General features: G+C 44.1%; 1 protein-coding gene across 1 annotated transcript; it reads left to right on the forward strand.

The window, feature by feature from the left end:
• The first annotated feature begins 519 nt into the window (after positions 1-519).
• On the forward strand, positions 520-13040 carry IFNGR2 (interferon gamma receptor 2). The gene is made up of 7 exons (XM_065862543.2): positions 520-710; positions 5409-5535; positions 5971-6146; positions 7399-7547; positions 8928-9081; positions 10166-10320; positions 12093-13040. The coding sequence occupies exons 1-7, from the start codon at positions 623-625 to the stop codon at positions 12264-12266; spliced, it is 1023 nt and encodes a 340-aa protein (XP_065718615.1). The 5' UTR covers positions 520-622; the 3' UTR covers positions 12267-13040.
• Positions 13041-13239: the final 199 nt, after the last annotated feature.

Here is a 13239-nt window from a genome sequence, read left to right on the forward strand (position 1 = left end):
TACAGTGCTTTTAACTAAAGCAGCATTGAAGCTCTTAAAAACAACTGGCCCTTGCCTAGTGAATTATCTAAAAACCATTGGTCTATTAGAACAGTAATAATTTGGGAGGAATGCTGCCCACCCCACCTCCCCAGCATCGCCTCCAGATTTTCTAATCGCAATACTGTGCCATCAATAGCACCAGCTGAAGGTATGCGGTCAGGCGTAACCACGGGTTGGCGTCGGGCTGAGATGCAGCTAGAGAAAGCCGGGGAGCTTTAACCACTCAGCGGCAGGATTTTTCCCACCACGACCGCACGCCATGAACGCACACGCCGCCCTGCGCGCCTGTCAGCACGGCCGCACCGTAGTGGCGGCGCCTGGCGGGCCCGGGGCCTCCCGGGGCGCCCAGCAGAATGCTGTTACCAGCGGCAGCGCTGCAGGCGGGGCCGCGGGCGGGCTCTGCCTCCCTGTAGGCGAGGGTGGGAGCGGGGGCGGGGCGGGGACGCAGCAGCCGTCCCGCTCTCCGTCGGCAGGCACAGCGGGGGTAGGGCTGCGGTGGGGGGCGGCCCCGCTCCTCAGGGGCCGGGGAGCAGCCTGTGCGGCGAGCGGGGCTGGGCGGCGGGGCGCTGACAGCCGGGCCATGCCGTGTCGGGCGCCGCTCCTCTCCCTCGTCCTTCTCTCCCTTCTCTTCTTCCTCCTCGTCGGCTCAGTTCGGGCCTCGGGCACAGGTAGGTGCAGTCGTGCCCGGCGGCGCGGGGCTGGAGGCTTGTGCCCGGCGGCTTGTTCCCGGCCTGCGCCTCCCTGCGCGCCGCTTCCACGGCGGCTTCCGGCCCGGGAGGCAGCGGAAGCCTGTGGGGCGCGGGCTGGGAGGGAGCTGGCGGGAGACAGCGTGGCCGCGCCGCTCGGCCCGTTCCCGGGAGCAGCCGCGGCGGGTGCGGGAGCCGTAGGTGGCAGTGGGGAAAGCGGGGCTGGGGCGGATTTCACCCGGAGGACAAGTCCTGGTTGTTACAGACGATCACGATAAATAGCACGCGCTCGTCAGAATAAATTGCTTAGAATTTATTGTGGCAAGCGGGCAAAACAGCGCTGGGCGACCGGGGAGTCTGCGCTCCACCACGGCGCGCCTTTCCAGTAGCAGCAAGCTTGGTTAAATGTGCTAAAGGATTACATATTCGTGGTTATTCCAGGAACGCCTATACATACATATTCATAACCTATTTCTCGAAAAGGCCGTTCTTAAAATGAGTTCCAAGGAATTATATCTCTAGTCTTCAGCTTTGGCTTTTTTCCTGTTGTGCCTGTGCAGTGTCTCTGGGTGGTCACGGGCAGGGGTCTTTTGAATGAAGACTGCAGTCTATTTTGTCGTGCATTTCTTATCTTTGGCCTAGCACGCGGGGTTTGGCCAAGGCTCCGACGGCTTGAGCTGGTTTTCCTTCCACTTTGTGCTGAAGACCCCTGTTATCCCGTTCACACAAGGATGCAACTGGGCCCTTATCTATGTCAGTCTCTTCCTGAATGTTCTGCAGGGTACACTAAATTAGGCTTTTACACGTATCTGTGGAAAAAGTTTTTTTTACAAAGACTACATACAGGTTGCATTGTTTAATGGCAGCATGTACTAATATTATATGCTCAGGTTTCACAGCCACTGATAACATATCCATTTAGACCGGTTTGATTAACAAATATATCGTTAAGTCTATTACACTGGTTTCTCATAGATGTTTGTTAATATGTATCAATATAATGTTTATAAATATATACAGGGTGAGTGCCAAGAAGATGGAGCCAGGCTCTTCTCTGTGGCAGCCAATGATAGGACAAGGGGCAATAGATACAAACTGGAATACAAGAGGTTCCACTTAAGTTTGAGAAGAAACTTCTTCTCAGTAGGGGTAACAGAGCACTGGAATAGGCTGCCCAGGGGGGTTGTGGAATCTCCTCCTCTGGAGACATCCAAAACCCGCCTGGACACCTTCCTGTGTAACCCGATCTAGGTGTTCCTGCTCCGACAGGGGGATTGGACTAGATGATCTGTCGAGGTCCCTTCCAATCCCTGACATTCTGTGATTCTCATGCAGGTCCTGGGGTGGCTGCTCCCGAAACATCTGCCGTCGTCTGGGCTGCCACCAGCTGTGTCCCGGGCCAAGGCTGGTTCTGCAGCCAGCTGCCAGGCACCGGGCAGTGTGGCCCAAACCAGTTGTGCCTGTCAGGCAGCATATAAAACTTTCATGGGTTCTGCCTTGAGGGGGATTGAGACAGTATAAGTTTCTGATATGTCTGTACTTTGTGATGTGGCACCCATTCATCAAATGTCCTTGAGCCTTCTCTGTTTAATTTTAGATTTAGGTAGGATTGGGTTTAGACTTCAATCTAAATGCCTTGCCATAATGGGAGAGGTTGGCTCTTCAGATTGCCTCTGAGCTCTAGCACATGAGTATAATGCTGGCTTCAGTATGAATCCCAGCAGGTGTGGAAGAGCTGCTGTGATGTCTCCGGTGCAGTCTGCATGGCCCTTACTCAGGCACACGGTACCTCCATGAGTTCAGCACATCCACCGTCACATTTCCTCATGTTCACCAAGGCCAGCCTGTGACTGGTGAGCCCTATGGGGCTCTCTGGCTGTTTGGGGGCAGCTGCCATTCCAGGCCTGCAGTCTATGACTGGAATCAGGAGTGCAAATGCCCATGGGTGGGTTGAGGTGAGCCAGGGGAGCTGCTGCAGTTCCGTGTTACGCAGTTCCGTCCCATCAGCAGCAGCCGTTTGGTACACTAGAACACAAAAGTCCATCTAATGCCAGCACCCCCCCCAACCTCTTTTTTGCCATTTGACAAAATGATGTGTTCTCAGGCTGATGCAGGGGAGGGGATCAGAAATCACACAGGAACAGAGGTTGTGTACCCAATGGCTGGGCCAGGCTGAGCTGCTTTCACTCGCTGTAACTTGCGGCTTCACACTCTGCTGTGTGAATGCTTTGACTTGTGGCTTGAAGACTCAGGAAGTCTCTGCACCAGGAAAAAACAATCTGAGTGTCTGTTTGACAGATGCTTTAGAAGAACCGGTTCAGCGAGACCACCTTCCAGAGAGAGAGAAACTACAGGGTGTTTCTGCCTTTCCCTGTCTGAGGCAGTTTGGATTTTTCTAGGATAGTTGTTTATGTAGGTGCTTTTTTCTCAAGTGTGCATTTTGTTATTTTGGGTCATACAAACTAACAATTGTTACAGAGTTCAGTGTGTGATTTCAGAAATTTAAGTAACCTCCCTTGTCAAGCTGAGGTATCTTACCGAAATACAAAGGTGTTCTTTTGGTGTGCAATGGGAACAGTTCCTCAGAACAGTAGTAAGTGCCTGGTGATGCACAGCACCTTGATGCTCAACTGTAGAGCCATAGATTTTTTTTTTTTTTTCAGTATTTTTGAACTGGTAGGGGAAATGATCTGTTTCTGAATGCTAATATAAACCAAAATAATCCGTGTGCAGTCTTGATTGAGGAGATGAACGAGCTGCTTTCATCCTTCATTGCTTTTTCCTTTTCTTTTTTATTTTTTTAAGAGGGAGAGGAGAAAAAAAATGGTGGTGCTTGTGTTTCATTCCGACATCTTTGTTTTGTAAAATAGTTTGTATCCAACATCTGAGTACACAGATTACTGATGGTGTGAGATATGTTGCCGCGTACCAGACCAATAGTGAGAGTGCATGACAGAATACGTGTGACTGGAAAGTGAAAACTCTTCTTGAATGAATAAAAGGTTACTTGGCGGTCTTTAAAATATTGGAGAGATTAATAGTTTAGGCATCATTTGTAACTGTAAGGAATCTCAAACAGGTTTGCAATGCGGAGTGATCCAACTGTAGCCTAAGGAAATGTGTGTTTACTTATGAGCACTACTCAGAAGTGGAGGCTAACAAACTAGTAATGTAACTACTTTGAGAGCTTAACTAGTTATTTTGTATTTTGGACGTAGGGTTTAATGGAACTTCATGAAGATGTGTTGTCTCTTTCCTGTATGTGAAGGATGTTAAGAGCCTGTCCTGAAAGAGCACTGTCAACATCAGTGTGCTGTGTAACAAAATCAGGACTGGCAGACAGCACAGCCATTGCCCAGCAAGGTTGTGCAGGCTCCATCCGTGGAGGTTCTGGGCCTGCCTGGAGAAAGCCCTGACCAGCCTGGTCTGATGCCAGAGCTGGGCCTGCCTGGGGTGAGGGGTTGGACCGGAGGGCTCCTGAGGGCCCTTCCCGCCTGAGCGACTGCAGTGCTGCGGTTAAAAGTGGGAGGCCTTTCTGGTTTTAAAGGCATTCGGTAACGGCGTTTTCCTGTTTTTCTTGCTTCAGCCTACTTGTGGTAGTCTTAGTCTCATTCTTTTGGCAATCCCAATTCCTCGCCACTGGTCTCCTAGTCTTTCAGAGGTTTTTGGTTCTCCAGCCTGCTGTTTTGTTTGCCAGCTGACATCTCCCACCAGCTGCTCCCCCACTTCTCATCTGATTTTCTTTACTTCACTCAGCCCTTGGTTCTATGCCTTTTGCTCGGCTGCTGTCCCTCCCTCCCTTCCTCCCTCTACTTGGTTTTTCTCCCTCTCTGTCCCCAGCTCGCTATCTGACCTTTGGTAGTGCTCCAGTCCTGATAGACGGCTTCCTCCTCCCCGCTGCGGGGGCGAGCAGGGAAGCGGTTCTTCCGTACTGTTATAGAGGCAAAACCCCTTGCTCCCCTCTTCCATGTTGCTTGCCTCCTGTCAAGCTGCTCAAAACCGCTTGCAGTCTTTGTTCACCTCCAGGAGTTTGTAACGTCACCAAATTTGGATGGACATTCCTACTAGCAGAAGGCACACCTCCAACAGAGGTTTCTGCTCTTTTTCACATTGTGAAATTGGTTTCCAAACTGACAAAACTTCTGGCTTGCAACAAGTGGAAGGGTGCGCTAGTATGTGTTTGTTAATGTTTGAGAAGGTGCTTTTTTTTAAACTGTTGTCTGGAAAATTTCGGTGAAGTGACCTCGGCATTTTCAAACAAGTTAGCAGGAGGCAGGCGATATGGGAAAATGTGTGCTGAGTAAAATGCGGTAAAATATGAGATGTATGAGATGCAGACAGTTGGAAATAGATGAGCTTTGTATTGACAAGTGGCTGTGGACCTTAATTTATGGCTTCATGGGGGAGCTGGGTGGGGTTTGTTGATTTGTGCTGGATTCTCTGCTCTCAGTGTTATGTTCTGTATGGAATAAATAAAAGCAGTAAGTTGCAGTTCAGTGCTTTGTGGTTAGCAGGGACTTAAAGGTACCACTAGTAATGCACTTAGAAACGGAATGAGGAGGTTTTACCTGCAAAGCAGTGAAAATGTAATAAATGGTGATGGAATTTAGAGACGAAAATTTAGTTACTGTGTACCTGAATGTTTCAATATGATTATCTTTATTCTTCTTATTATTTTAGAATCTTTTCTTCGTTTACCAGCACCGAAGAATGTGACGGTTTATTCCTATAACTTTCGTAGTTTGCTGAGGTGGTCTCCTGTTGAAGTGAATAGAGGCTTGGTGTTATATACAGTCCATTTTAAAACGTAAGTTCATAGTTCTAAAAACAACCAAACTTATTTTGTTCTAATCCAGTTAAAAAAAATATAAATAAACATAGAGAGGAAAGAATGAGTTGTCTCTTACAGATGTACATCTAAAAGCAGCTTCTGAAGACTGACAATCTTGTAGCCTGTGGTATATCCACCAAACTGAGAGAAGATCAAATATCTGAAGAGCAACCAGAAATATTGCATTGTTTCCTGTATAATTTTATTTTTAGCAACCTCTCTCGCTAATTTTAATTTTTCCCAGATGTTGAGAAGATGCAAGTGCTGAAAGGGCTTTGGAATAAACCCCCATCAAAGTAGTAGTTTTGCAGCACATTTCTTTATTACAAAAATTGTGAAAGTGGGAGGGATTGTTTTAGGTGGTTGCACTGTCATGCTGATGTTTTATTTGCCCTGTGGTTTGCATTGCAGAGGGTTCTTAAATGAGTGGGATGAGATGAACTGCACGCGTATCACCCAGACTGAATGCAACGTCTCCTGGTCACTGAGGAAGCGCAGATGGACTGTTTTTTTGCGCGTGAGGGCTGAGTTGGGGCAAGCGACTTCTGACTGGGTGGAAACAGATCCGTTTGTGGCAGAGAGAAACAGTAAGTGCTATTTATGATGTCAGCGTCTCTCTCTCGATGGAGATTTCTTTGACAAGAATGTTTGTTGTCTGTTATAGGCTTTTTTTACTCTATTGTGTACAAAAACCAAGTGAGAGACTTGTAGATGTTTCATTAAGACAGACTGCAGGGCCTTGGTGTGTCACTAGGAATTTGATACTGCTTAGTTCCTCTGTAGTGTGTGCTCTTTCAACAGGTATCAAAAGAGAAACAGATGAGTTTCCTTGGGTGGCTAAACCTTATTAAGAAATACAACATATATTTTGTTAGAGAGTTTTCCATTTTCTTGTTTCCCCCTTAGTACTGCCAAATGTGCGCACGTACAGGAATTTGCCAGGACGAACAACAAGGCATTTGCAGTTGTACAGCAGCAGGAAATAGAAAGAAACTGAGATTTCTCTGCCAATGTAAAGATCATAGGGATCAATTTTCTCTAAAGTAACAGTGGATAGAGCAGGTTCTGCTGTTTTTTTTTCTTGAGGTACAAGAAGCATGCAATGATTTATTTTGACTGTTAATAGTTACCCCTCTTTAGTATGCAAGCATCTGTTAACCACTCTAATATTTGCATGAGTGGGTTTTTTTAGATCCTGGAGTGCTTTACAAATGCTGGTAAGCTGAACTGGTGAAAGAATTAGAGATGCAATGAATAAAGGACGAATGACCTGTCATCACACAAGTCTTTCGTATTAGGACTGACAGTACTTTCTATAATATTTTTCATTATTTAGACCTCATAGAATTTCACAAAAGGAAGTCATCATTTTTACCCAGCAAGACAGATGGAGACATCAAAGCAAGGAGGGGGAAACTAGTTATTCCTCTTCTAATCTGTTGACTCAAACATCGTGTTTTTTAAAGAGCATGGAATATGTAGCAGGCTGTTTGAAGAAAAAAAAATTGTATCCATCCAATCCACCATAAACTGCAGATAAATTCAGATACATTCCAGCGAATATTTACCGAATTTCCAGGGGAAGTTAACATGAAGCCTTTTTTAAAATTTTTTAATTAGCAAATTTCTCTTATGCTTTCAAGTCTTCTTCCTTAGATTTGTAATAAAGTAGACATCTTAAATGTGTTAAGTAGGTGAGAAAATGTTGTGTTCCCTTTCTTGGGAAAAAGCTGTTGACATTTAGCATGTTTGCTGAGAGTATCTAAGTAAAGCTGGAGACAGTGTGATGAGCTGCTCTGCATCCTGGAGGTTCACTGCTCTTTCTGTGTTTATTTTCAGCTACTATAGGTCCCCCTAAAGTGAACAGTGTGACTGAAAGCTCTGACTCGCTTCTGATTAGAGTGACACCTCCTTTTGGATCTGAAGCAGGTTACTTTCCTGAGTATTATGTGTCTTACTGGGAGAACGCAACAAGTACTATTAAAAGAGTAAGATTTTCTCTAATTATTTCGTTTGTAATGCCTTTGTGACTGAGAGGTATGAGTCAGTGTCTCTTGGCAAAAGAGCAGAAATGGAGGAAGAAAACGAATGTAACTTTTTCTCTAGCAGCGAAGGTCACCATTTGTTGTCTTTGAAAAAAAGTTAATTTGGTCTTGGCAGAAGTATTGCATGTATTACGAAACTTTCAAAAACATCTTTTATTGCTCCGTATGAAATGGTTAAATCACATTGCACATCAAGGGAAAGAATCTACAAAGTGTCGAAAGTAGCTTTAAAATGGCCTTTAGATTCTGAAGTTTGCCTAGGCAGTTTGAAAATTCTGGAAATATCTTTCCTCCTTTCCTGTGCTGGCAGCTTCAGTAACAGGCTGCGCTGGGCGGATGTCGCCTGTTCCTACAGCAGAGAAAGGCAGAGTTATTACAAACATGCCAGGCGCAGCTGGGATGAGCTGGCCCTGTTCAAATTGAGACTTAGAGGTGTCCATCTTGATTGTGTGTTTATGCTGCTCTCTGGGGCCCTGGTAATTATGCTCTTGACTGACCAGCATTGTAGGGGAGGGATTAAGTTACATTAAAAACAAACAGGAAGAAGATTCAAAAGAACGTCGTTCTAAAGTCAAATGCTTAAAAAACAGAAGCAGAAAAAAAAATATATAAAAAAAAAAGTGTGTTTCAAAGACCTTCCTAAATCTGAAACGTCTCCATTTCCTTCCTCTGTTGCACTAAAGTGTATTTTTCTGACACATGTAGAACATGTTCATGCTTGAGATTCAACCAAGAAGTCACTCTTGTGTGCTTCCGTTGGCCTCACTGAGGCCCTTATCCTAGAGCCCCCTTTACAGGTCAAGAATTCCCAGCAGACTGTGGTGGCCATGTGGAGGTTTTGCACTGCCCGTCAGCTGTTTTGCTCTTCAGTAGAAGGAGCTGAGATGGTGGAAGCTCTTTACTGAACGACACTTCCCTCAGTTTCCCCCGATGGTGGGGACACTGCTTATGGCTGGTTTTCCCTCCCCCTTCCTATATAGTGCTCACTGCCTGAGCTGGTACAGACGCTGACTCAAAGCATCCAGCAGCGTATTGTGGACAAAATGAGACCTTGCATCAGTTTTCATGCCTCTGCTGTTTGTGCCCTTATAGGTGGTTTTAAACACTCAGGCTTTGTTTCTTTTAAAAATAATGACATTTCAAATGTATTCAAGTAGGAAAGGTGGAATATGTTTTGCTGCTTCTCTTGTTTGGGAAAGCTGAATTATGAAAAATAAAATCTGTGCTTTTTAAATGAAAAACTTAAACATGGGGAGGGGATTTGTGTTGGAGACAGGTCTGTTTTTTTTCACTAACACTTATATTTTTTTGTTTTTTAAACAGGAGATAAAGCTGAGCAATACACTATTCAAAATTGAAAATCTGAAGGAATTGACACTTTATTGTTTTAGTATTCAAGTAGTATTGAAGGTATATCCGGATCTCCAGTTACTTGGACTGCCAAGTGTCCCAGAGTGTTACAGAACTACAGTCAGTGGTATAAATTGAATTTTCTTATTTTTTGTATATAGTAGAATGAGTGTAGAACATGTCTTGGAGCGTTGTGTAAGTGGTCACTTATGTACCTGTATTTGTCAAGAGTGCTAAGAGAGCACCACTGCTAGTACTTCACAATTGTCATTAATGGCAAAATAATAAGGATTTTTTCAGTCAGTAATTGAGGGTCTCTGTTGTACTGTTCCTCTCGTCTTTTTCCTTCATAAATACTGCCATGGGTATTACTTTCTAGAAACATGTAGAGAAAAAAAATGCGAATACTTGATCTTCAGAGGAAGTCATCGATGAAGGAGATGGTGTTACTCTTGCAAATCCTCTCCCTCAGCTCCCACAGCTCGTCTTCGACCTGCTTCCGTCTCTGACGTTTTGAGCTCCGTGTTTTTTGTATGAGATAAGAGGGAGTGAGGGGAGGAGAGGCCATGTGCAAGATAAGATTTTGTCCCTCTCTTGAGTCTCTCGGTGCGATCACTGACACACAGGCACGCTTTGAGCACACTGCAAGACGTGTAGAGGACACGTGCTTGTGCAGCTTCTGAGACCCCGCAGGAGCTGAACCCTGGGGTAGCATTGACCTGTAGTTAAAGCACTTGATCGCAGGCCCCTGAGCTGTGATGTCAGAGTCTGTGCTGCTCCCTTTGCTGAAAGGAGGTGCCTGTTCTGAAAGAGAAGCCGCTGCATTAATGGCCCCTGCTGACAACTTGAGGGTGAAAGGACAGACAGATTCCATTTCCCGCCTGCCTTCTGACCACCGGCAGGGATTCCTTCAGTTTCACGTTTTCTCTGCTGGCGTGTCCAGTAGGAGCTTGCTTAGGCTGCGCAGGGAGGGGAAAATGCTTCTGTGAGCTGGTGGCTTTCATGTGGAATTGGAAAACGCAGGTGGTGTTCTGAACGCAGGTGTTTAGGGTTCCTCCATAGTAGAGCTGTGATCATAGCCTTGGAAATTATCCTTTGATTACCAAGTATAGTACATTTCAGCTTGCTGTATATTGGTTTATGTTTGATGTTTAAATACGAACCTCCTGTATGTATATAGTGGGTTAGTTTTTTATTTATTTATTTTTCAGAGGCAACCAAAGCTGGATATCTTTCACCAATATTAATTTCAGTGTTACTTTTTGTAACTCTGGCAACAGTTGGTTTGTTTCATCTGTGGAGACACCGCAAAGCAATTAAATATTGGTTTCAGCCACCTTTAGAAATCCCATCACATTTTGAAGAGGTATGTGTAGACATTTTTGGTTTTCCCCCCCTCTTCTCCCCTAAAAGACAGTGGTGATGTTGGAGTGAATATGAAAGAAGCTAGTAGTTGCATAACAGATAAAAATAATTGTGGACTTCGTGTAAACTTACTTTTCTCATATATGATCTCCTGCTTCATTACCCTTTTACTCAACTGAAGTATTTTTTCCTCTGCATTAAGATACAAATGGTGCTATAATCCTGCTGGGAAACTGAAGTAATGTTCTCTGTTCCTTGATTACCCCTTGCCCACCGCTTTCTTTGCTTCTCTAAGTCATCAGGCCTGAAGCAGTTGCTCACTTGAAGCAAAAAGCTTTTGTGTGCTGCAGAACATCTACTTGGGACCTAAGTCTCTGATTAGAAATATATGCAATATATGGAACATGGAAGAGACGACACTGATCATTCTAAGAGCAAGGACTGACTTGAAGACTAAGGACTACCTAGGGGAATGTTCTTGGGCTTTTTCTGTTTATTCCTGTAGATTTAGCAATACTTAGACGAAAAAGTCATCCTGGGACTTCTCTCTCCTTGCAGCTCACACATTTTTGTACTAAATGACATTGTTTCAGTCCTGTTCATCTTCCTCTTTTTCGTATTTAAACAGGAAGTAGTCTCCTAAGCAAAAGAATATCTTCTTGTATGTATCTACATGTCAGTCTGTTGTACTACGGCAGTTCTGTGATTGTGGAGCTGGTTTTCCAAGTTTTTATAGAAGTATGAGTGAATGAACTTTTCTCTTCATTGTACCTCAGCTGTCATTTCATGGAGGCTCAGTGGAGACAGCTGTATCACATATCCAGCAAAGCATCTGTCATGCAGGAAAAAAATCCTTGTACAGCATACTAAAATAGTCCAGCATTTCATGCAAAGGACTTGATGAGAGACTCTATTCTCGCATGTGTTCAGGAGTAATTGAACAATAGTGAGCCAGTTTTAGGCAAAACACTGATAAGAAACAAAGGAAGACCAGTAAATATGCAGAATTTTTGGTTTGGTTCAGTACATTAAATGGTAGGTGGCTCCAGTTCCCTGTGAAACACAAGATCGTCTTAGTGATAAGGAGACTACACAGGGGTGGCAGGTGGAACAGAAAGCATTTTCTCTGGCCTACGTTTTTTTTTCTAGTGTTCCTTTCTTCGATTATGCATTCATTGTAATGCTGATGACTTAATTTTGGATCAAAGCGGGGCATAGGGGAAGTCAAAGCAAAAGGTAACTACAAGAGAAGAATGCCAGAAACTCTAATGGCAACAAGATGCAGATCTGACTTGGCTGACACTGAACAAAGCACAATCTTGTATCTCCTTTGCTCCACCAGCGCTTTAGACAAGCTGTCAGTTGCTGGATTCCTGCAGTTGGAGGATGTATCCACAGCAGTGTAATAAAGAAATGTTTTCTGCTGTGGTTTTTTCTTAACTTGTAGGAATTTGCTTGAACTTACATGAAAAGAATAGTAGCCAGAATTTTTTAAAAAATAGGAGATACATGTTGTTTTAACTTACTTAAATGGATGGTTTACATGACTGATTTTTTTTTTTTCCCACAGAAATAAAATGGTTTTCACTTCTTCCTTGTTCAATGTAGTTTCAAAGAAATTTAGAATAGAATATGTTAATATATTTAGCAGCTCTCACTATGAATTCTGGTCTAAATCAACTTGCCTATAGATGGTGGTACCTGCTCTGTCTCTGTCATTTCTAATACATTTGTTTTGTGGATATCTAAACTGTTGTTTCTGGCTTTCTCCAGTATTTGAAGGACCCGAGCGTGCCTGCTTTAGAAGAGTTGGACAATCATCCTGAGGATGATCCCCACGATTCCTTATCGGTTATATCTCACGGAGACGGAAGCCAAGCCTCTGGCAGCAGTTTGGATGGTCAAGCTCGTTCACACAGCATCTCCAGCAACAGTGAAGTAACTTAAGCAGCACCCTAGTGTGAGTGCCTGTACCAAGTGTTTGCAGAGCAAAGTGAGCAGTTCTGGGTGACTACTGGCAGGACAGACAAAGAGCTCTGGACAAAAAGTGGTCCCTGGCAAATCCTGAATGAGAGGGTGCTTCTTGAGAATAGCGTGGACCCTGAGTCTTTGCTCTGCTACAACAGTGACTGTGTTCTGCTGAAGAGACTTAAAAGGTGGAACATGAAAAGGAAATGAACACTAAATTGCCTAAAGAAAGACAGATGGTTATATTAACGTCATTTTATTTCCCACCCAGAATTGAAATAAAGCTTTGAGAAATAACGGCACTTTACGGTACAATGTAGTACAACCTGTAATTTTTCAGTGACTGAATAATTGCATTATGAGTTATTACTTTTATGGTGGCTTTCAGTTTGTTGCCTTATTTGTGAAGTCTGTGTTAGTACTCTATGTGCATTATCTCCACCCCAGTATGCTTTTCTGAATAATTTTAAGTATGTGCCCCATCAGATAAAAAAAGCAGTCTAAAAATAACTTTTATAGTTCTTCATTGTCCCCCATGTGAACCTGTGCAAAGAACTGCTCCAAGAAAGGCCTCCTAATATCTTGCCTCCTACCAGAGTCATGAGAAGCATTAATCTGCTCCTGCAGTGAGACAATTGTTCTTCCCAGCAAAACAAACTTTAAAATAATTTTGCTGAGAATTTATATAACATGATCAGACACTAAAAATCTTTTGCTGTCAGATTAGTCCTGCAAATAAAAAGTTGACCAAGACTTGTGTTCTGTGTCCCTGAAAGCAGAAGGCTATAAGTTAAGCCTCACATCACAATCGGGGGGGGGGGGGGGGGGGGGGGGGGGGGGTGCGGGGAGACAGTAGTTACCATGTATTTCTTACACGTACACAAATAGGCCAAAGTTACCAACCTTTTATTACAAGTAACTCAAGGATTATCTTCACAACTGCCAACTGTAG

The sequence above is a fragment of the Patagioenas fasciata genome, chromosome 1 (assembly GCF_037038585.1).
Source record: "Patagioenas fasciata isolate bPatFas1 chromosome 1, bPatFas1.hap1, whole genome shotgun sequence".
NCBI lineage: Eukaryota > Metazoa > Chordata > Aves > Columbiformes > Columbidae > Patagioenas > Patagioenas fasciata.